Consider the following 20,542-nt stretch of genomic DNA (forward strand, 5'->3'; position numbering starts at 1 on the left):
CACCACATCACCGCATCCAAGCTTCCCCTCGGTCCGTGCTTCCTGTCATCACCAGCCCAAGTCGCCATCATTCTCTCCAACGCCGTTTTCAAGCCATCTGCCGTTCAGCGTCTTCTATTTCCAGCCTTGCTCTGTGACGTGAGTTTAAAATGGAATCCTCCAAGATGATTTCACTGCCGTCGGAGCTGTTGTTGCAAGTTTTCACCAACTTCACGACCACAGAGCTGCTTCCATTGGCCACAACATCACATCGCGTGCACGATCTAATTATTCGCATCATTCGAGCTCGACTTCACTTTGCTGCTCATCTTCACGATTATGGATACGCCTTGATCCTCGAAAGTAGCGACCCTTCCCACATCATGCAAGAGCCGTACATGTTTTGCACGCCGCAAGAGACGGAAGAGTCACAGGCGAATGATGCTGGAAAACTTGAACCGTGTCAAACCGATAGCTTAGGTCACCTCAGATCAAGATACACGAGGTTTCGACTTCATCGCCAAGGCCCAGAGCACTATCGCAGAACAGTAAGACCAGGGGATATTCCAGGAAGCAGAACACACCCATCGACTGCAGAGCCGACATTCACGGGTGGAGGTCGACCCGGAGAGGGTGCAATAAACCAATTGTGGTGGACATGTTCGCAGCAATTTTTCCAACTTTGTGTCCATCTCCGATTCTTCAACAAACACAGCCGTGCCGCTGGAACAATTCAAAAGAAAGTCATTCGTGTCTTTTGGGAGTGGCTGAGCGCTTCCCCAGATGCGCCACTTCGAGAAGGCGAGCATTCCCAAAGCACGTCCCTCGGAAACACGGAACCAAGTGTCGACCAAGAGGACCTGATTCTTTGGTTCAGTAGCGACGAGGACGTAGGGCTGAAGCTACGCGTCAGCGAGCAGCGGCTGACAGGAGACGAAAAAATGTTCGATGTCAACTACAATGGTGAGTCGAAGGGCCAGACCGTCAGGGGGCCGATGTCGCACCCAGGGGTAGTATTACTCAAAGCGGGGGTTCCTCGGGAAGTGTGCTGACACATTAGACAGAAGTCATTGTCCGAACTTCGCACCTTCTGCTGACTTTGGAAAAATCGTTGTTGGGCAGCCAGGGCCATGGGGCGCCGACTTCGGTGCTTTTCGGCTCACTCGGTTGACCGCCCGCCTTCGGCAGTGAGATGATTGTCGTTTGGGTCTGCACTGCACAGCTGTGCCACAGATGGGGCATGTGTGGGATTCGGATGTGGCTGCATGCCACGGACTCAGATTCGGCTTTGTCATGTCGTGCTCGGAATTGAGTTTTGATACTTATGGATGCAAGATAAGGCGAGACGGCAAAGCTACATGCGCGAAGCGACTTGAGTTTCGTCAAACTGGCGCATGGTCGGGTCCTCGACACGAAGTGTGAAATTGTGACGCTCAGGAATCAGAAACGGGGAATGATGACGTCTCACAGGGGCGACTCTCCCCACAGGCGGGCTGACATCAGGCGGGTCGTTGTTGGACAGCAGCACACGACGACAGAGATGGCGGATCTCGTTTACCACGTGTAATAGCAACGCTCGAGAGCCACTTGGCCGTGATGATAGAGTTGAGGGCTGCCCCTCAGCCAACCTCGACCGCTAGAACAGCATCCATCATGCAGGTGAGGCTTGTGTCCGTCATGCGCTGGCCCTGGCCAATCAGCGTCGACCCAAACTGGGTTACCGCCCGCCCGCCTCCGATCTCGGCCTCGCTGCCCTCCCCCAAGACCAGTATTTGTTTCGCGCGCCAACCCTCGCCTTTCTGCTCTACATCTTTGCAATAGTCCCGGTGCTTGGTTCTTCTTCTTCTTCTCCTTCTTCTTCTTCTTCTTCTTGTTGTCTTCTCTCAGATACCACCTGCTTTCTATTCAAAAATGCCCGGCGCCGTCAAGGGACCCAGAACTCTGTACGACAAGGTCTTTGAGGACCACATTGTCGACGAGAAGGAGGACGGTACTGTTCTCATCTACATCGGTACGTCAGAACATCTCCAGCGGCGCGACAAAGCTAATAATCGCCGCAGACAGACATCTCGTCCACGAAGTCACTTCACCAGTAAGCCCCAAATCCCCGCATTCCTCCGTCGCTCCGCGGTGGGGCTAATCACTTCCACAGCAAGCCTTCGAGGGGCTCCGCAACGCCAGCCGGAAAGTCCGGAGACCTGACTGCACCCTCGTCACGACAGACCACGTAAGTCATGGCCGCCCTTTCTCAAAGATGACTCCCCAACTGACCCAAACGTAGAATGTTCCCACTTCATCGAGAAAAAACTTCAAGGATGTAAGCTCGTTTATCGAGGAGGAGGACTCGCGAACGCAATGCGCCACTCTCGAGGAGAACGTCAAGGCCTTTGGCCTCACATATTTTGGTATGGGCGACAAGAGACAAGGAATTGTCCACATTATCGGCCCCGAGCAGGGCTTCACCCTCCCCGGCACCACCGTCGTGTGCGGTGACAGCCACACCTCCACCCACGGCGCTTTTGGTGCGTTGGCGTTTGGTATCGGAACCAGCGAAGTTGAGCACGTCCTCGCTACCCAGACTTTAATTTCAAAACGAAGCAAAAACATGAGGGTCCAAGTCGACGGCGAGCTTGCCCCTGGAGTGAGCAGCAAAGACATTGTCCTCCACGTCATTGGCATCATTGGCACGGCAGGTGGTACTGGCTGCGTCATTGAGTTCTGTGGCTCTGCCATCCGCGGTCTTAGTATGGAGGCGCGCATGTCGATTTGCAACATGTCCATCGAGGCCGGTGCCCGCTCAGGAATGATTGCCCCGGACAACACCACTTTCGACTACCTCAAGGGCAAGCCTCTTGCCCCCAAGGTCGACAGCCCAGAGTGGAAGAAAGCCGTGTCTTATTGGTCCACTCTCAAGACGGACGAAGGCGCCAAATTTGACTACGACATCTTCATCGACACCAAGGACATTGCTCCAACAGTCTCCTGGGGCACTTCGCCTCAGGACGTTGTTCCCATTACGGCCAAGGTTCCAGGTCCCGACGACTTCCAAGACGAGACGAAGAAGAAGGCCTGTGTTCGTGCTCTCCAGTACATGGGCCTCGAGGCCGGTACTCCTATGGAGGATGTCGTCATTGACAAGGTCTTCATTGGATCCTGCACCAACGCCCGCATCGAAGATCTCCGCGAGGCCGCGAGAATAGTCAGGGGACACAAGATTGCGCCCAACGTCAAGCGCGCCATGATTGTCCCTGGATCCGGTCTCGTCAAGAGCCAGGCGGAATCCGAGGGCTTGGACAAAGTTTTCACCGACGCCGGTTTCGAGTGGAGAGAAGCTGGCTGCTCCATGTGCCTTGGCATGAACCCCGACATTCTCTCCCCTGGCGAGCGCTGTGCCAGTACCTCGAACCGCAACTTTGAGGGTCGTCAGGGCGCTGGTGGTCGGACGCACTTGATGTCGCCCGCCATGGCCGCTGCGGCAGCGCTCAGCGGTAAGCTCGCCGACGTCCGCAAGTACGCTCCGCCTCAGCCGGTGGCCAAGGGCTCTCCCAAAATGGAGCTCGAGCCCAACGTCAGCGACATTGAGAGCGACGAGGACCTCGACAAGATTCTCGACAACCCCGAGGACTCACAGGGCAACACCGCCTCGACCGGCGCCCCGGCCAGCTCCGCAGGCATGCCCAAGTTCACTCAGCTCAAGGGCATTGCCGCGCCCATCGACGTGGCCAACATTGACACGGACGCCATCATCCCCAAGCAGTTCCTCAAGACGATCAAGCGGTCCGGTCTCGGCTCTGCCCTCTTCAACGCATGGCGCTACGACCCCAAGACTGGCGCCGAGAATCCGGACTTTGTGCTCAACAAGGAGCCCTACCGCAAGGCTAAGATCCTGGTGTGCACGGGGCCCAACTTCGGCTGCGGCTCGTCGCGCGAGCACGCGCCGTGGTCGCTCCTCGACTTCGGCATCCTCTGCATCATCGCGCCCAGCTTCGGCGACATCTTCTTCAACAACACGTTCAAGAACGGCATGCTGCCGCTGCGCATCGAGGACGAGGCGGTGCTGAACCGCATCGCCGACGAGGCCAAGGCCGGCCGTGAGATCGAGGTCGACCTGCCGGCCCAGGTCATCCGTGACGCGGCCGGCAACGAGCTGGCCAAGTTTGACGTCGAGGAGTTCCGCAAGCACTGCCTCGTCAACGGCCTCGATGACATAGGCCTCACCATGCAGAAGCAGGACAAGATTCAGCGCTTCGAAGAGAAGCGCACGCGCGACTGGCCCTGGCTCGACGGCTCCGGCTACCTCAAGCGCGGCAACCGTCGCGCTGGCAGCGGCGGGCCCGTCATGGTTGAGGCGGCTCCCCTGCCGAAGACGAACCGCGGCGCTGTCAAGACGGAGCCGCTTGAGTGGTGAGCTGCTTGTCCTTGGCATCTCTCTGCCTTCTTTTTTTTCTCCGTTCAAGACGTCACGAGGCTCCTAAAACAACATCTTGCCTTCTTCCCCTTTTCCTCCTTTTCCACTCCTCCGCGGTACTTCTCCTTCTGGGTTCTCTTCCTCCGGTTGTTGCGGCGGCGGCGGCGGCGGCGCACACTGTTTATATCCTTTGTCGTTCCTGCGTCATTTACTGCAGCTGCCTAGTAGTTGTGGCTCTTCTTCTTCCCACTGGTATCATGAAAAAACGCGTTGTTGCGAGAAAGGGTGGCGGTTGCTGGCGGCGGAGTCTGAGGATACGCGGAAAAGTGCCTCTGAAATGAGATATGATTCGTATATACATTCACTCGTGTTGATCTTGTGCTGTGTGGAGTGATTGACGACATGACTCGGTTCTCACGTTGTAGCTCGCCAATGTATTCAGCCGATGATTTCATCTATGAAATTCTACAAGTCTCAATCACATCTCGCATCTCATCTCATCTATCTACAATAAAAGACCTCACCACCTTGACTCTCTCTCTCTCTCCAACCACCACAACTCAATCTCTCTTCCCACCGCTTCCTACACCACCACCACCACCACCACCAGCATTCCCCAACCCTAGACCCAGCCCACTATACCCATACCCATTATAGGCCCTCGCCCCATTCCCATTCTCTCCCAATCCCCCCTCCAACCGCGCCTCCTTCCCGACTCCATACCCATACCCATACCCATACCCACCACCCGCAACCCCTCTCACCAACCGCCGCGGCATCTCGACCCCGCGCCACCAAGCAAAACTGACAGCGACCGCCGCCCCCGCACTCAGCGCACAGTAAAACAGGACGGCGCGCGCAGAGCATCCACCACCACCGACGGAGAAAGGAGTTGAAGACGAAGAGAGGGCGCCGAAAGGCGGGCTGGGCCCGTCGTACCAGCGCACGCGCAGACGGAGGGGCAGTGCGTCGCCGATGACGATGCGGGAGTGTGTTGAGTCCGAGGCCGAGGTGTCGTCGGCGGAAGCGCTGTATGCTGTGGCGGCGAGGATGGATGATGCGGGCGCTTTTTTGCTGGTCTTCTTCTTCTTCTTCTTCTTTGAGGAAGAGGACGACGATGATGTATGCAGGAGGACGTTAAGCGTACTCGCGACGTGCAAATGCGACAGCTGGAGCGTGCCCGTGAGCGCAATGACGAGCGGCGTGTACGCCGTGCTCTGGCTGCCGAGGGCGCCGGCGTCGGTGCTCGAGAGCGCGTCGACCGAGTATTCGTCGGCGTCGGCTTCGGTGGCTTCGTTTTTGTTGCGGTTGCGATGCGCGTTGCGGTTGAGTTTGCGGTCCGAGGACGAAGGGTCGGGGCGGCTGATGATGCTGCCTGGCAAGGGATGCGATGGCACGCGGCAGGTGAGTGGCGCGTCGTTGTGCACGTAGAACTCGAGCAAATGGAAGAGTGGGTCCGAGATGAAGTCGATTGTGCAGTTGAGGTCTGTGTTGTGTAAGCAGTTTTGTATAGACGTGTGGGTGTATGTAACCATTGGTTCTTTGTGAAGGGAGTCGGTTGGTTGGTTTAGGGGATGCAAATGAGTACCTTGTTCAACGCCAAAAGACAGCTCCAGGGGCTTGCCCGTCTCATTGCAGACTGGGAAAGGCACGTATTGCAATTGACCGGAGGCGTCTGTTATCTGTTGGTGGTGAAGTGGCATGTTAGCTTCTGGTTTGCCAATTGAACCAAACCACCCTTTCTCAAAGACAATGGTAGACCGGACGAGCCAGAAGACAACGGCACGGAAATCTCAGACGACGACGATGAGGATGACGATACCCGGGCCTTGCGCCTGTTTGCGGCCTCGAGAACACGCTGTCCCGTCATCTCCAGCTAGATGTACCAACCGCAGCAGCACACCCAGACAGACAGTCAGTTCAGCTCTTCTCGCACATCCCGACGCTCGCCGCAAATCCCAGCTCTTCTCCCAATCAAACCTCGCACACTTCCCTCTGCCTATACATCGCCATCGTTGTCGCCACGCCCCTCAAAAAGAGAGAGAGAAAGAGAGAGAGAAAGAGGAAAAAAAAAAAAAAAAATTGAAGGCACATACATGCTCACCAGTATCCCTAAACCACAACAATCAATTAGCCAACGTCCCAAACACCATTATGTCCCCCCTTCCCCCAAAACACACCCCCACAACACATCCCAAAAACACATCCCCAAAAAAGAAAAGAAAAAAACATACACAGTCCTATTCAAACACTGCACCGGCACACTCTGTCCAACACGATACGACGGCCACGGCCTCTTGCCACTCTCCGGCGAAAGCGGCTCTTGGTTTCCCCCTGCAGCGGCGGCGAAGGCGAGCGTCGGACGTGTTTGCGCTAGGACGAGCAACAGCAGCAGTAGTACTTGTGCTTGTATCAGCAGCAATGACGACGGCGGCGGCGATAGCAATGTGTGGAGGACGCCGCTACCGCCGCTGCGACCGAGTGACGTTGTTCTCGTTCGCCGTGGTCGCCGTGTTTGTGTCCATGACCGTGTTTTTGTTTGTGTATCGCGCCTCGCGCTCACGCTTGCGGACGAGGATGGCGTCGGAGACACAGACGCAGACGAGGCAGGGGAGTCGCAGCGGCGGAGGAGGAGGAGGAGGGTGTCGTCGTCTTGGTTGTGCGTAGCAATGGCAGCGCCGCAATGGTGATTATGGCGCGACGGCGACGCCATGGTAGTGCGGGTGCGCGGGTGCGTGGCGGGTGTCGGAAGAAGCGTACGTGTCGCGCTAGGCACGAGGGATGGATGCGGGGCGGCTGCTGCGAAGAAGAAGAAAAAGAAGAAGAAGAAGAAGGGTCCAGGGAAACAAGAGTTGTCAGGTAAGTAGAATAAAGGAGACAGCCATTGCAGTTGTGGTGTGCAAGGCCTAGGGGGTGTATTGGTTTTGGAGTTGGTGTTGAAGGTCGAGAGCTACCACGAGGGGGGTGGATAGCTTGCACGAGCTGCAAAAAAGATCGACGTGTTCAACAAACACCTCATTTCACGCAGCAGCGCCAAGGCCGACACGGTCATCATTGCCCATTCGTTCGACATTCAGATTCATGCTAGTATTTCGCTCTTTTTTGGCTTGGTTCAATCTGCTCATCAGGTTGTTGTGCTACCTACCCATCCTGCCCGCTCGCTCAAAAAACTCCGATTACCTACAACCGACTATCTGTTCGTGCTTCGTGTCCGTCGTCATCCGCATCAAGTCATTTCGAGATGCCAGCCTTCCTCTTGAAGGCATTGATGAGACTGCTGGTGCTGGCATCATGCTTGGTCGACTCGCTCGAGTCGTCCAGCTCGGTGAGGATCTTCTTGGCAAGAACCTTGCCCAGCTCAACACCCCACTGGTCGAAGCTGTTGATGTTCCAGATGGCACCCTCGACAAACGTCAGGTGCTCGTAGTACACAATCAGTGCACCAAGGGTACCAGGGGTAATCTTCTGGGCGAGGATCGAGGTGGTGGGGCGGTTGCCCAGGAAGGTCTTGTGGTTGACGAGGTCCTCGGGAGCACCCTCAGCCTTGACCTCGTCAGGGGTCTTGCCAATCATGAGAGCCTCAGACTGGGCAAAGTAGTTGGAAGCAAGCATCCTGAGATAGTCAGCATCTGGCACCAATCTTTCCACGTTGTAAACTCACTTCTGGTGCAGGTTGTTCTCAACAGGGTTGTGGCTCTCGGCAGCGAGGATGAAGTCGGTGGGGATGAGTTTGGTGCCCTGGTGGAGCAGTTGGAAGAACGAGTGCTGAGCGTTGGTGCAGGGCTCGCCAAACAGGATGGGGCCGGTGGTGTACTTGACGTAGTCGCCGCTGCGGGTGATGGCCTTGCCGTTGGACTCCATGGACAGCTGCTGGAGGTAGGCGGGGAAGCGGTGCAGGTACTGGTCGAAGCTGGATCATTGTCAGCCAATGTTCCCGCATCTGCCATGGATTACTTACGGAGCGACCAGGTGGGTCTGGGCGCCGAAAAAGTCAGAGTACCAGACGCTGAGCAGACCACCAATGACGGGAATGTTCTCATGGAGGGGAGTCTCCTTGAAGTGCTTGTCCATGGCGTGAGCACCAGCAAGGAACTCGTGGAAGTTGTCGTAGCCAATGTAGAGGCAGACTGACAGGCCAATGGCGCTCCAGACACTGTAACGACCGCCGACCCAGTCGCTGAAGGGGAACATGTTCTTCTTGTCAATGCCAAACTTGGTCACCTCGGCCTCGTTGGTGGAGAGGGCCACAAAGTGCTTGGCAACAGCAGATTCATCCTTGGCCTTCTCCAAGAACCACTTCTTTGCGCTGTTAGCGTTAGTGCAGGTCTCGGCGGTGGTGAAGGTCTTGGAGGCAATGAGGAAGAGGGTCGTCTCGGGGTCCGATTCCTTCAGAGCCTCAGCAATGTGAGTGCCGTCAATGTTGGAGACGAAGTGGAGCTTGAAGTCGCGGTGGCCATAGGGCTTCAGGGCTTCGGTGACCATGACGGGACCGCTGCAATCAAGTGTTAGTTTCCCTATTGCGGCAGATTCGCAATGATCACTTACAGGTCGGAGCCTCCGATACCAATGTTGATGATGGTTTGGATCTTCTTGCCGGTGTAACCGGTCCAGGCACCGCTGCGGACCTGCTCCGAAAACTCCTTCATGTGCTCGAGGACCTCGTTGACAGGCTCGACGACGCTCTTGCCGTCGACCTGCATGGGCTGGTTGGAGACATTGCGGAGGGCGACGTGGTAGACGGCACGCTTCTCGGTGAAGTTGATCTTCTCACCGGCAAACATGTCATCGCGCAGCTTCTCGAGGTTGGCCTCCTTGGCGAGCTTGACCAGCAGATCGAGCGTCTCCTCGGTGATGAAGTTCTTGGAGAAGTCGAAGAGCGTCTCGGAGCCATCGGCCTCGTTGTTGAAGGTGCGGGTGAACTTTTCGAAGCGCTTAGGGTCCTTGGCAAAGCAGTCCTTGAGGATAATGTCCTTGCCCAGGGACTGATGGTGGTCCTGGAGCTGTTGCCAGGCCCTGAGCTCGTTGGCTTGCGAGAAACCAGGCATGATTGTGGAATTTGTCGAGCTGTCGACGACGAAGCGGGGCAGCAGTCAGTATGACGTTGCACGAGCTTGGAGCTAGAAAGATAGGTAACGGCGGCGGCGAGAGCAGCAGCGTCAATGGAGGAAAACTCACTGGGGAGGGGTGGGATTGGCTCTATGAGATGAGAGTAAGAGATTTTTGAGGGGAGGGAGTGAGGATTGCGTCAGGAGGTTGGGGCTGGCGGGGGGTTGAGGGTTTCAATTTGTACGGGCGGCTGGCTGTAGTGACGAGGGCAGGGGAGGGGAGGGGAGGAGCAGCGGCGGCGGGGCGGGGCTGGGCGGATCACGACGTGAGTGGCCTGGGCTGGACAACGGGATTCGATGATTCAGCACCGTCGAGCACCAAACTAAACATTTGATCCGACAGCGGCCGTACCTTGATGGTCCAATCGTACATACATCATCATTCCTGCCCATTGCCCATCGGCCCTGTTCCCATCTGTTGACCAAGCAGGATGCTTCTCGAACCGCTCACAGGCCAATGTCCACGGCCCGTGATGTCTCCTCGTCGGCACCCCTCGCGCTCCGAGGCGCCATTTCTCAAAAAATCTCAATTGCCTTAAAGATTGTCCGCTGATCACTGCAAATACCCCAAGAGCTGCTCTCATAAGAGAAAAAAGAGAAGAAGAAAAAAAAACCCCCCCATCAAAAAGGAAATCTATCGTCCTAACAAGTCAAGAGAGCCATTCCCGAATGCAGCGCCAACCGCCAAACCCCTCCCTCCCCCCCACCCCCATGAGAACAACCCAAGACCAACCTTCATGGTCCCTCCGTCCACTGCATGTTTTGCGCAAAAGGGGCCACGCCAGAGCACCGCTTCTTTCCCCTTCATATGTAAGTCTAGGATCGACTCAGTCCCATCCCGCTCCCGCCGAGCCGCATCTAGACCATCCGTCCCGCAAAGCCCATTCATAGGCTCATTTCCCATCATAACAAACGTCATCATCTCTCGCTCTCTCTAAATTGCCCGCGTCTGCTTATCTCTGCGCGTCTTCAAAAGCATTGTCTACCACGCTACCACCTGCGTCGCCAAGCCCCGCAACGGGCCTGTTGTACGACCATCCAGCAAACTGCTGCTGCATCGTCTGCGATAGCATGGGCCCTTCGACGTACGAGTCGGTCGGCGCTTCCGAGGTGAATTCTCGGTCAAAGTTCGCCGTATCCCTTTGGTCGACCTTTTTTCCAATTGTCAGCTGAGGATCTGCCACATGCATGACTCGATACATACCACACTCGGCTTGAAACTTGGCTCATACTTGCGGTCCAGCAGCTTTCTCCAATCAATGCTGTGGAAGAAGTAGTGAGCCTTGATCTCCGCTGCACCGTTGGCGCCAAGTCGCTTCTCCGCATTGCGGTCCAGCAGCCGCGTAAGCAGATCCCTTGCCGCCGGGGGCACAATCTCTGGTCCGGGGAAGTGCAGGGGTTCCGTGAGAATCTTGCGGTACATGTCGTTGGTGTTTTCGTCATAAAAAGGCGGCAGTCCCGTCAACATTTCGTAGAGGAGCACTCCGAGCGTCCACCAGTCCACCGTCTTAGTGTAGCCGCCCCCGGTGAGCAGCTCAGGCGCAAGGTACTCTGGCGTTCCACAAAAAGCTTCCGCCCGTCAGCTGAACGTCCTGCCGTTTCAGATGGCTGCACTTACTGTTTGTCCTGTCCTCGTCCTTCATGTCCAGCTTGCACAGCCCAAAGTCGCAAAGCGCAATGTGGCCTGTGTAGTCGAGAAGAATGTTTTCCGGCTTCAGATCCCTGTAGATGACGTTGAATCCGTGAAGGCACTCGAGGGCGCACAGGAGCTCCGCGGTGTAGAAGCGCGCGCGGTTGATGTCGAACCGCTGTTCTTTTTGCAGGTGATGGAAGAGCTCGCCACCGTTGACAAACGCAAGGACCAGGTAGAGCTTTTCGGGCGATTGGAAGGAGAATTTCAAGGGCACAATGAAGGGGTTGTTGATTTGCGCCAGCACAGATCGTTCCGCCAGAGTGTGGGCGACTTCTGACCTCGAAATGATGTGGGCCTTGCGGATGGTTTTCAGGGCGTAGATTCGATGCGTGTCCCGCTTCCTGGGAAAGCGTTAGCTTACCGCTCAACAACACGAGGAGTCGCCCTGTGAATCCATACATGACCTGCATGACCTTGCCGAAGCTACCCTTTCCAACCACCTTGAGCAGCTCAAAGTCTTCAATCTTCAAGCGATCTTGCCGGTTCTCGACGAAGCGTACCCCCACCTTGAGGTTTCCGGTTCCGTACCCCACATCAACCCAATCGGCGCCCACCTGGCCCAGCGACCTCTCGTGCTCTGCATGGGCAGCGGCGGCCTTTTCCTTGTCCTTCTTGCTCGATTTCGGGTCCTCGACGTACGGCTGGGCCTCTTCGAACCGGGGGTTGACTTTGCAGGTGCCAATGAAGATGTCTTCGTTGCGGCCTGCATTTGGAGGAGCGTTGGGATTCCGGATGTAAAGAGAAATGGTCAGGTCCGTGGTCCGTGAAACGTCAAACTTGTATTGTGTGTTGTCGCCAGCCCAAACAGGGTTCTCAGGGTTGCCCGACACGGCGTTTACAAAGACTTGCTGCTTGTCGAAATCGATCAGGGCGTATGGCAGGTACTTTGCGGAGTATCGTCCGTGCACAGTAGGGGCCTGGTTGATAGCCCCCGTGGCGGACTGCGGCCGTCCAGACTTCGCATACGAACCAGCGATTCCACCGGAGCCGGGCCGCATCGAGCCTGCGGCAGGGTAACCACCTCCTTGGGACAACGACCCTTGATGATGGCTCGCTCCGCCAGAAAACGCCTGTTCTGCCCCCGGGGGCAGCGAGAACCCTCGACCTTCATGGAGTGTGACTATCAAGATACCGGGCTTCAGCGGGGGTGGAGGGGCTGCAGCGTTGGCTTCGGACGCGGCTAAGGTCACGTCAGCGTAAGGCAGGATGGTGTGGTGAGCAAGGCAGCATACCAATGCCATTTGGGTCTTTGGAGTCGACGCTGGTCGAACTTGCGCTACCAGGCTTTGGTGTGTCGACTATGGTGGACGTGGACGAGGAGCGGCTGAAGGTGTTGGCTAGAGGGGCAAGGTGGGTCTCCTTGAGCTCTGCAGAGGGTCAGCGGGTATCCACGTGGAATTATGCAGGGCGAGCCTACTTTTTGTGAGTTTCCAGGACATGGCGGCAGGTTGTTGTTGTGGATGTTGACAAGACGGGAGGTGAGGGCGGAAGGATGGGCAGCTGTAGGTAGTGCTGTGTGTCGCAGAGCCAGAGCCAGAGCCAGAGCCAGAGCCAGAGCCAGAGCGGCAACTTGAGCGGATGTGGATGTGCACAGGAAATGAGCGAGGCACAGGGGCGCAGAACCAGAACCGAGCTTCGTCTTTTGGGGGGGGCCCGGCGCGGCTGTGAGAGGGCAGGATGGATCAAATGTCCCACGAGGTCTGGCAAAGGGTGGCTGTGAAAGGAGCAGTGCAGCAGCCAGCGGCGAAGCTTGGGGTGATAGGGAGGAGTCGTGCGCCAAGCGCCTCCCCGGGCGACTGTGAGCGAGGCGGGCGACGGGCGACGGGACCATGCCCTACCCAAGGGTAGGCAGGCAGGTAGGTAGGTACGGTAGGTACCTAACAACCACAAGCGAACGCACCAACGACCCCGCCAGTGCAGCGAGCTCAAGCCGGCCCCTAAACAGCATCAATCGCCATCCTCGGTCGATGTCCCTCGCCCAGCCCGTCCTCTAGAGCCTCTTCAGCTTGTCCGCGCCTGCGCGCCGTTGCGCTCCTCGCTGCCGACGACCACTCTGCCTTGCATCACCACCACCTCCATCTACCATGGGCGTCATCAAGAAGAAGACGGCCGTGCGCAGCACCGAGGGCGGCGTCAAGTTCGTCTGCGACGTGTGTTCTGTTGACATCACCTCAACCGTGAGTCGTCTGCGGCGCGTCGCTCCCTTGTCACTGTCACTCTAACCATCCATTGCGCCTCAGGTCCGCATACGCTGCGCCCACGCCGCCTGCCACGAGTACGATCTTTGCGTCCCGTGCTTCGCCGACGGCAAGTCTTCTCGCGACCATGATCCTAGAGCACACTCGTACCAAGTCATTGAACAACATTCCATCCCCATCTTCACCGCGGACTGGGGCGCCGACGAGGAGCTGGCCCTGCTGGAAGGCGCCGAGACGTACGGCCTTGGCTCATGGGCCGACATCGCAGACCACATCGGCGGATACAGGACCAAGGACGAGGTCCGGGACCACTACATCAATACCTACATTAATAGCTCCAAATTCCCCCTCCCCGAACACGCCAGTCCGGACGACACGGAACTCAGTGACCGCATCCCGCGCGAGGTATTCCAACAGCGCAAAAAGCGCAGGATAGAAGATCGCCGCGAGGCTGCCAAAAATGCACCGCCAGCGACGCCCAAGCAAAAACCTACCGCAAGTGTGCCGGCGTGTCACGAAGTACAAGGATTCATGCCTGGTCGGTTAGAGTTTGAGACGGAATACTTCAACGAAGCAGAGGAAGCCGTTCAGCACATGCAGTTCGACCCTGGAGATGGCATCAATCCAAGGACCGGCGAGCTGGAGCCAGAAATGGAACTCAAAATGACAATTATGGATATATACAATGCTCGGCTGACGCAACGCGTGGAACGGAAGAAGATTCTCTTTGAGCACAAGCTGCTCGAGTACCGCAAAAACACAGCCGCGGAAAAGAAGCGGACCAAGGAGGAACGCGACTTGCTCAACAAGGCCAAGCCATTTGCCCGGATGATGAAGCATGAAGACTTTGCTGAATTTTGTAGCGGTCTCGAATATGAGCACAACCTGCGGCAAGCCATCGGTCAACTGCAGGACTGGCGAATGATGCAGGTCACGACGCTCAAGGCAGGTGAAAAGTACGAGCAGGAGAAGCATCAACGGCTGAGTAGAGGGCCCCCGGTGGGCTCGTTTGACCGGTTAGCAGCCAACCGGATCAACAAGCCAGCACCTCCAGCAGAGACGGCGACGGCGACTGCACAACTAACGGCTCCGGACCTGGCCCTTCGGCCCGTCAACGGACAGCCGACGCCGCCGACTTCCGTGTCTCCTGCCGAAAAGCCGCTCACCAACGGAACGACAAACGGAGCTCCCCCCCAACCAAACAAGCAAAAGTTCCAGGTGCAGACACTTCCAGGGCTCCATCCCATGAAGCTCAACGACGAGAATGCTGCAGACCTGCACCTCCTGCTTCCCGAAGAGAGAGAATTGTGCTCGGTGCTGCACATCAAGCCAAAACCGTACATGGCAATCAAGGACGCAATACTGTCCGAGGCCATCAAATCGGGGGGCTTGATGAAAAAGAAGACGGCGAAAGAGTTGTCCAAGGTAGACGAAAAGAAGGGCGGCAAGCTCTTTGATTTCTTTGTTCACAGCGGGTGGATTGGAAAGGCGTAGTTCGTTTTGAATTTCTTTCTTGCACACAACGGGTCTCTGGATACCCTGGCGTTTTTCCAAGTATCATGGCGAGGGCGCCATACGCAGGTATGGAGGACGGCGAAATGCTGTACCCGTGGGGCACGAGGTGGAGGAGGCAGTTGGACGGGGTTGCGCTGTCGTTCATTTACGAGTCAGAGATTTGTAGAAGGGACGTGTATTCATCTCGCCTGGCCTAATGAGGAAATTGGCAGTAGGCTCGGATCGACCAAATACCAGGAAATGTGTTGGTGATTTGGCCAATGGATGTTCAATGTGCCGTTGAACGCGAGGGATGCCTGCTGACTGCACAGGTGGTGGTCGACAGACGTCACGCCTGGTACCGCGTGTAGCGGCAGTTCTTCAACAACAATCGTCTTTGTGTCTGTGTCCGAGTCGCTTTATTCAGGGCAGCGGATCAGCCGCTGCGGCGCACTGGACATCGCCGATCGGGTCATCACCATCATCTCGCAAGGCCTGTGCTCTTTCCCGGGGTGCAGGTGTGAGGGCTAGATGAACTCGTGAAGCTTTTGGCTGCGGAGAAAGCTAGCTCCCCCAGACTTGTAGTCGACGCGGGCGACTCGCCCAGCCTCGAAACAGCGTCGCCCAAACGGTAACCGTTTCCTATATCCTTCGAGCCTTGCCCCCGTCCTTTGTCCCCCGCCCACCTCCCGCCATCAGCATGGAGCCTCCGTCTCCCTACACAGGCCCCAAGCCTGTCCCTCCCGTGCTCGATACGACGCCTGCCCCTCCCTTTGGCGCGCACATCTACCAACCGCCGCGGACGCCTTCCGAGCAATCATCTTCAGCCGCCAGCTCGCGGAAGCGCTCGCGACTTGGCCCACCGAACAAAGAGCCCCGCCACACGCCGCCCTGCTCCGCCTCTGCGAACGGATGGTCAAACATTTCAAAGGCTGAGGCCCTCCTGCGCTCTGAGGCGGCAAGTCCTGTTCCATTCGTCACGACGAGATATCGCTTGGCTGGCGGTCTCGACACTCCAGGCCTCACCGCTGCTGCTGCCTCCGACGTCGACGTTGATCTTCGCACCCAACCCTACGCAAACTATCGCCGCAGATGGACTGTTAACGAGAGCGAAGACGCGCGCCTCCGCCCAACAATCGCTACCGGTGCCAAAAGGAAGTCGCCGCCGAACATGAAGCCACCCGGCCAGTGGCCACAGTGTCTTTGGTCCTTTGTAGGAGGTGTGGCGGGCAAGGTGTGGGAGTTTGCGCGCACCAGCGCATTCAAAGGCTTCTATGCCGGTGGTGGAAAAGGATACGAAATACCAAGCGCCGGGCAACACGCAAATGCGAGAGAAGACGAAGCAAGAGGCTATTCGACAGGCTTCTCAGCGTACGAATCTTTCGACTTCAACGCAACCCCTATACCCGGCCAGTTCCCCGTCGACGACATTTGGGGATCCGTCGATTCGCCTACAGAGCGGCCCGTCAAGAGGCAGCACGTCGAATCTGGCTCTGGCTGGGTTTTGGTGGAAAGAAGAGACGCCCAATCCAGTCCACGGCTTGCGACCAGGAGACTGCCCGCCGGCACAACAGCACCCCGCGTCGCCACGTCACGTCCTGCTTACCGCCGCTCCGTCCCAGGTCGCCTCACATCCCCCACGGTTCCTGGATCTTCATCTCTGCGCTCGCCGTCGTCGCTGTCTGCGCCGCGGTCGCCGATGCACTCGCGCCATGATTCTGCAGCCAGTGGCGGCTCTCTCAGAAGCCCGGGGTCCTTGCCCGTCGAGGTGCATGAGTATGAGACGAGGAGGCGTAAAGAAGAGCGACAGGCTGACGCCTCGATACGGAAAATCAACGCCCAACTGAAGGCCATGATCAGAGAAGGCCGAGAGGCCCTGGGCACAAGGGTGGAAATCGTGGACGACGTCGATACTGAAATGTTCGACGAGGGCTACTCCGAGGGCTTTCCAGTCTGGAAATGAGTTGAGCCTTTGGCGGGCTAGCTGAGACAGTGAAGGAGAGATTCGGCTGTTTTCGATTTGGGGTCACTTTGTTTTTTTTTTGGAGGCAAGGCGTTTGTGTTGGCTGATACCCTTCAGACATTGTTTTTTCATTTTTCCGGAAAAAAGGACTGGATGGTATACCAGCAGGCATGGAGTCATAGGCAAGATTGTTTCCAACACGGAAGGGCCAAAAGCACCCACTGCAGTCACTTACACACGGACTCAGACAGATGGCTGAATTGGCAAGAGCTAATAAAGAGAGACGATTGCTATCTCTAATCTGACAGTGAGACAAGTGAGGCGCTACATTGGGGTGGTCATGCGAGCAATTCGGCAGACGGCACGGTTGCATAGCTTGGCTTGCAGGATTGCAAAAAAGCCGACTGAAACATGCAGCAGACAAGACACCAAACAGAGGTAGGTACAATCATCAATCTCTGGCTCGGACCGACGGAAGACGGCAATCCTGCGAGCCAAGGAATTCGGCAAGACTAGTGTCTCTCAAGACGTTTGCAAAGATGGTGTTCATCATGGCCCAAAAGGAGTGCTGCTGGTGGTGCAAGGATGGCGGGAGGGGAGCAAACAGGGAAGGCCTTTTCTAAAAGCGTCATGATCCATTGCTTCCCCTCAGAGTGTGGGATGGCTGTGAGGTGGGTGGGCATCCGTTTCCCCGCCCTGCTGCTCCAGTCGACCGTTTATAGTCGACCATTCCTGCTGATGGCGACTGATTGGTCTCTCCTGCTCTTTCTTGCTACACACTGGTGGTACCTCTCTCCCACATCCTTTCTCGCTCTCTTTCAAGCACTGATATCAGGACGACGCAAGGGCGACGTCTATCTTTCCGGGCAACCAGGGCACTCTTCCCCACAGCTCCAACGCCCTTCTCCACCATTCGAGGCGCCAAGTCGGCGCAAGGCAGGCGAAGCGAGCACAAGGCCCTTTCTTTATCAACCGCAACCTTGATTTGGTGCTTCTTCTTTTCCCTTATTCTCTCTCTCTCTCTCTCTCTCTCTCTCTCTCTCTCTCTCTCTCTCTCTCTCTCCGCGCGGCTTTCTCCATGCTGCCAGTCCCACGCCCTCTTGCTCCTCCCCACGTTCCTTCAGGATGACATGCAACATCACCGAGACGCCGCTCGACTTTGAGCCCCTCCCTCTGTACCAACGCGATCCAGAGACGAGCTCCATCATATCATCTGCCCCCTCGTACAGGTCGGACGCGCCCACCTACCACTCGCGCTGCTCGACCCTGGTCGACTCCGCCGCCTCGCCGCCGCAGTACATCATCAGTACATCACTGCTCGACATCTCGGCGCCGCCGCGCCTGCGTCAAACAACGTCCTCTTCCACCAATAACAGCAGTACCAGAAATAATGCCAACAGCAATGGCCCCGCCACAGCCCCAGCAGAGCCACCGCCAGACGCCTCGGTACCCAGGAGCCAAGGCCTACCGGCGCCGCGCAGCTTCGCGCCTGGCTTCGAGTCGCGCAGCGCGCACTACGTGGAGCCGAACCCTTCGCCGGCGTCGGCCAGCATCAATCACTGGAGCAGCATCCAAAGCTCGCACGCGCGGCAGCAGTACCAGAACGTGGCGCGGCGCCGCGCCAGTCGCGCCGCGGGCATGCAGAGCGCGCAACGCACCGTCGCCCTGTTCGAGCAACACGGCGGAAGCAACCATAGCTACAACAGTGACGCGGTGCGCACGCCTTCGCCGCCGGCTCTCGCTATGAACTCGCCGTCGGCTGAGGCCTTGCGGCCTTCTTCTCCAGGAGCAGCAATACCAGTGGCGCCGTTGTTGTTGTCGTCGACGTCACCGCCGCCACCATCGCTCTCCCCCGTCCCCTCGTCTACGGGCACAAGCAGCATCCCAGCAGCATCTTCATCCCCACCACCTCCTCCATCCCTCTCCCGCCACCACACCACCAACACAAGAATATCCCCCCACCCCACCCCCACCTCCTTCCCCCTCGAAGATCCCTCCCTCGTTGGCGAAGCTGCCGCCCGTCGTGCGCGCCAGCAGCGCCTCTACCGCGAAGCCTGCCGGCGCCACGAGCACGCCGAGCGCATGGCAGCCGAGGGACGCGCGTGGGATTTCCTGCTCGCGCAGATGACGGACTGGGACGATCGCGAGCGCAGCTGGGGCGCTTTTCGGCGCGAGGTCGACGCGCGCGGGTTCGGGTTGGGCGGCGGCGGCACGGCGTTTGGCGGCCGCTTGTTGGGCAGTGGGAGTAGTGGTGCGGTCAGGTTTATGACGGGGGGCGCGGGCGTGGGAGGGGTTGGTGTTGTTGGTGCTGGTGGTGTTGGGAGAGGGCATGGGAGGAGGTTTAGTGTTGGTGGGTGGCATTTTGGTGGGAGGAGTCGGTCGAGGGGGTTCTGAGAGGGGGTGGTGCGAGTGAGGACGGGGCGGTGTGGGGCGTAGATTGGATCTGGAGGAGCCATCTGCTGTTTGTATGAATGAGTGTGTGGGCTTTGTATATAGGTACATGGCGCTTGACTGTGATCCGTCTCATTTTCTGGCCGGGTTGGCGGCGCGGCAGCACTACTAGTTAGAGTATATGTATGCATCAATTTCTCCCCTGCTTTGGAAATGCAGCGTACAAGTGACGATAATACATTTTGTGTCTTCCTAGACAACGCCACTCAAAATGTCGTCTATCCGTCGAATCCTTGGATCGACCACTCCATGCCATTTTGAATCTTCTGCGCCGCGGTACTCTTGCACACCACAGCCTGCCCTGCGTGTCCTCACCCACATCACCCAACTGCGTCCCTCACTACCACCCCTGCTTCTTCAAATGCTTGACCGTCGCCACCGTCGCCTGGAAGGCCTTTTGGAAGCGGGCCCGCCACCTAGCGCTGGCCAGACGCTTCCTCTTCAAGCCAGGGCGCTCATGGAACTTTTGGTTGTGGTAGCTCTTGCGGATGTTGTTGGCAGCGATGCGCCTATCCATGCGGCGCAGGGCGCCGACGAGGTCGTTGTTGACGACGCTGACGGTGCGGCCGTACGAGGGGCCCAGGCGCGGCAGCATTTCCGGCTCGGGCGGCTCCATGAGCGAGATCCTGGGGGCGACGCTGACGCCGCTGTCGAGCGGCATGTGCCATGCGGCGCGTTGAGGTTCGCGGCCCGGCCGCAGTACCGTGTTGTTCAACATGTTGCGCAGGTTGGCTAATGCTGTAGCTTTGGTTGACGACGACCCTGCGGCTTGGCTTCTGGCCGCCGCCGCTGCTGCGTCGGCGCGCTGCATCGATGCGTCGTCCAGGCTGCTTCTGCCGCCCATCCGCTGTTGTAGGTTGCGGATGTTGAGTCCGAGCGGCCTCCTCGTCGGCTGGTCGCTGCCGCTGTTGCTGCTTTCTGTGCTCTGCGCTATTCCGCTATTGGGGCCGCTCTGGCTCAGGGCGCTTCCCAGGATGCTCCCAAATTTCAATGGGTTGGCCACTCTGCCGCTTTGCTGCGGCGGTTGTTGCTGGCCAGACGGCGACGGCGAAGCTTGTGAGGTTTGCTGGGGCGCCGAATCGTCCTCTTTCGGGGCAGATTGCTGTGGTCTTGACGTCGAGCTTGTGAATGTGCGCCGGCTGGTCTGTGAAATGTGTCTTGAGACGTTGCGATTCGAGAGGAGTCTTGATTGCTGCTGGCTTGGCCGCGAGACGGCGGAGAAGAGGTTGGTGGGATGCGAGCGCAGCAGCG

General features: G+C 57.6%; 9 protein-coding genes across 9 annotated transcripts; 5 read left to right on the forward strand and 4 right to left on the reverse strand.

Annotated features, from left to right (window-relative positions):
* The first annotated feature begins 44 nt into the window (after positions 1-44).
* On the forward strand, positions 45-1,631 carry IWZ02DRAFT_453538 (uncharacterized protein). The gene is made up of 2 exons (XM_066767658.1): positions 45-942; positions 1,044-1,631. Exons 1-2 carry the CDS (start codon positions 150-152, stop codon positions 1,148-1,150), a joined length of 900 nt encoding a protein of 299 aa, XP_066622702.1. The 5' UTR covers positions 45-149; the 3' UTR covers positions 1,151-1,631.
* A 138-nt stretch (positions 1,632-1,769) lies between these two features.
* Positions 1,770-4,636, forward strand: IWZ02DRAFT_453541 (aconitase family-domain-containing protein). Its single transcript, XM_066767659.1, has 4 exons — positions 1,770-1,990; positions 2,040-2,071; positions 2,132-2,206; positions 2,261-4,636. The coding sequence occupies exons 1-4, from the start codon at positions 1,891-1,893 to the stop codon at positions 4,385-4,387; spliced, it is 2,334 nt and encodes a 777-aa protein (XP_066622703.1). The 5' UTR covers positions 1,770-1,890; the 3' UTR covers positions 4,388-4,636.
* Positions 4,637-4,760: 124 nt separating this feature from the next.
* IWZ02DRAFT_286980 (uncharacterized protein) lies at positions 4,761-6,176 on the reverse strand. The gene is made up of 2 exons (XM_066763715.1): positions 5,976-6,176; positions 4,761-5,873 (listed from the first exon to the last, which is right to left on the reverse strand). The coding sequence occupies exons 1-2, from the start codon at positions 6,088-6,090 to the stop codon at positions 4,948-4,950; spliced, it is 1,041 nt and encodes a 346-aa protein (XP_066622704.1). The 5' UTR covers positions 6,091-6,176; the 3' UTR covers positions 4,761-4,947.
* Positions 6,177-7,434: 1,258 nt separating this feature from the next.
* On the reverse strand, positions 7,435-9,691 carry IWZ02DRAFT_420979 (Phosphoglucose isomerase). The gene is made up of 4 exons (XM_066765838.1): positions 8,933-9,691; positions 8,346-8,879; positions 8,049-8,297; positions 7,435-8,000 (listed from the first exon to the last, which is right to left on the reverse strand). The coding sequence occupies exons 1-4, from the start codon at positions 9,430-9,432 to the stop codon at positions 7,619-7,621; spliced, it is 1,665 nt and encodes a 554-aa protein (XP_066622705.1). The 5' UTR covers positions 9,433-9,691; the 3' UTR covers positions 7,435-7,618.
* Positions 9,692-10,195: 504 nt separating this feature from the next.
* On the reverse strand, positions 10,196-13,095 carry IWZ02DRAFT_453550 (kinase-like domain-containing protein). The gene is made up of 6 exons (XM_066767660.1): positions 12,603-13,095; positions 12,418-12,552; positions 11,585-12,365; positions 11,111-11,526; positions 10,697-11,061; positions 10,196-10,643 (listed from the first exon to the last, which is right to left on the reverse strand). The coding sequence occupies exons 1-6, from the start codon at positions 12,622-12,624 to the stop codon at positions 10,446-10,448; spliced, it is 1,917 nt and encodes a 638-aa protein (XP_066622706.1). The 5' UTR covers positions 12,625-13,095; the 3' UTR covers positions 10,196-10,445.
* A 174-nt stretch (positions 13,096-13,269) lies between these two features.
* Positions 13,270-14,877, forward strand: IWZ02DRAFT_378700 (uncharacterized protein; the record flags this gene model as incomplete). Its single annotated transcript, XM_066765003.1, has 2 exons — positions 13,270-13,335; positions 13,426-14,877. The coding sequence occupies 2 exons, from the start codon at positions 13,270-13,272 to the stop codon at positions 14,875-14,877; spliced, it is 1,518 nt and encodes a 505-aa protein (XP_066622707.1).
* A 347-nt stretch (positions 14,878-15,224) lies between these two features.
* On the forward strand, positions 15,225-17,186 carry IWZ02DRAFT_286993 (uncharacterized protein). The gene has a single exon (XM_066763716.1). The coding sequence runs from the start codon at positions 15,578-15,580 to the stop codon at positions 16,838-16,840; it is 1,263 nt and encodes a 420-aa protein (XP_066622708.1). The 5' UTR covers positions 15,225-15,577; the 3' UTR covers positions 16,841-17,186.
* Positions 17,187-17,965: 779 nt separating this feature from the next.
* IWZ02DRAFT_491191 (uncharacterized protein) lies at positions 17,966-19,461 on the forward strand (the record flags this gene model as incomplete). Its single annotated transcript, XM_066769721.1, has 2 exons — positions 17,966-19,091; positions 19,451-19,461. 2 exons carry the CDS (start codon positions 17,966-17,968, stop codon positions 19,459-19,461), a joined length of 1,137 nt encoding a protein of 378 aa, XP_066622709.1.
* Positions 19,462-19,631: 170 nt separating this feature from the next.
* On the reverse strand, positions 19,632-19,886 carry IWZ02DRAFT_379066 (mitochondrial 37S ribosomal protein bS21m; the record flags this gene model as incomplete). Its single annotated transcript, XM_066765022.1, has 1 exon — positions 19,632-19,886. One exon carries the CDS (start codon positions 19,884-19,886, stop codon positions 19,632-19,634), a length of 255 nt encoding a protein of 84 aa, XP_066622710.1.
* Positions 19,887-20,542: the final 656 nt, after the last annotated feature.

Source organism: Phyllosticta citriasiana (genome assembly GCF_038021145.1).
Source record: "Phyllosticta citriasiana strain CBS 120426 chromosome Unknown IWZ02scaffold_7, whole genome shotgun sequence".
Classification (NCBI taxonomy): Eukaryota; Fungi; Ascomycota; class Dothideomycetes; order Botryosphaeriales; family Phyllostictaceae; genus Phyllosticta; species Phyllosticta citriasiana.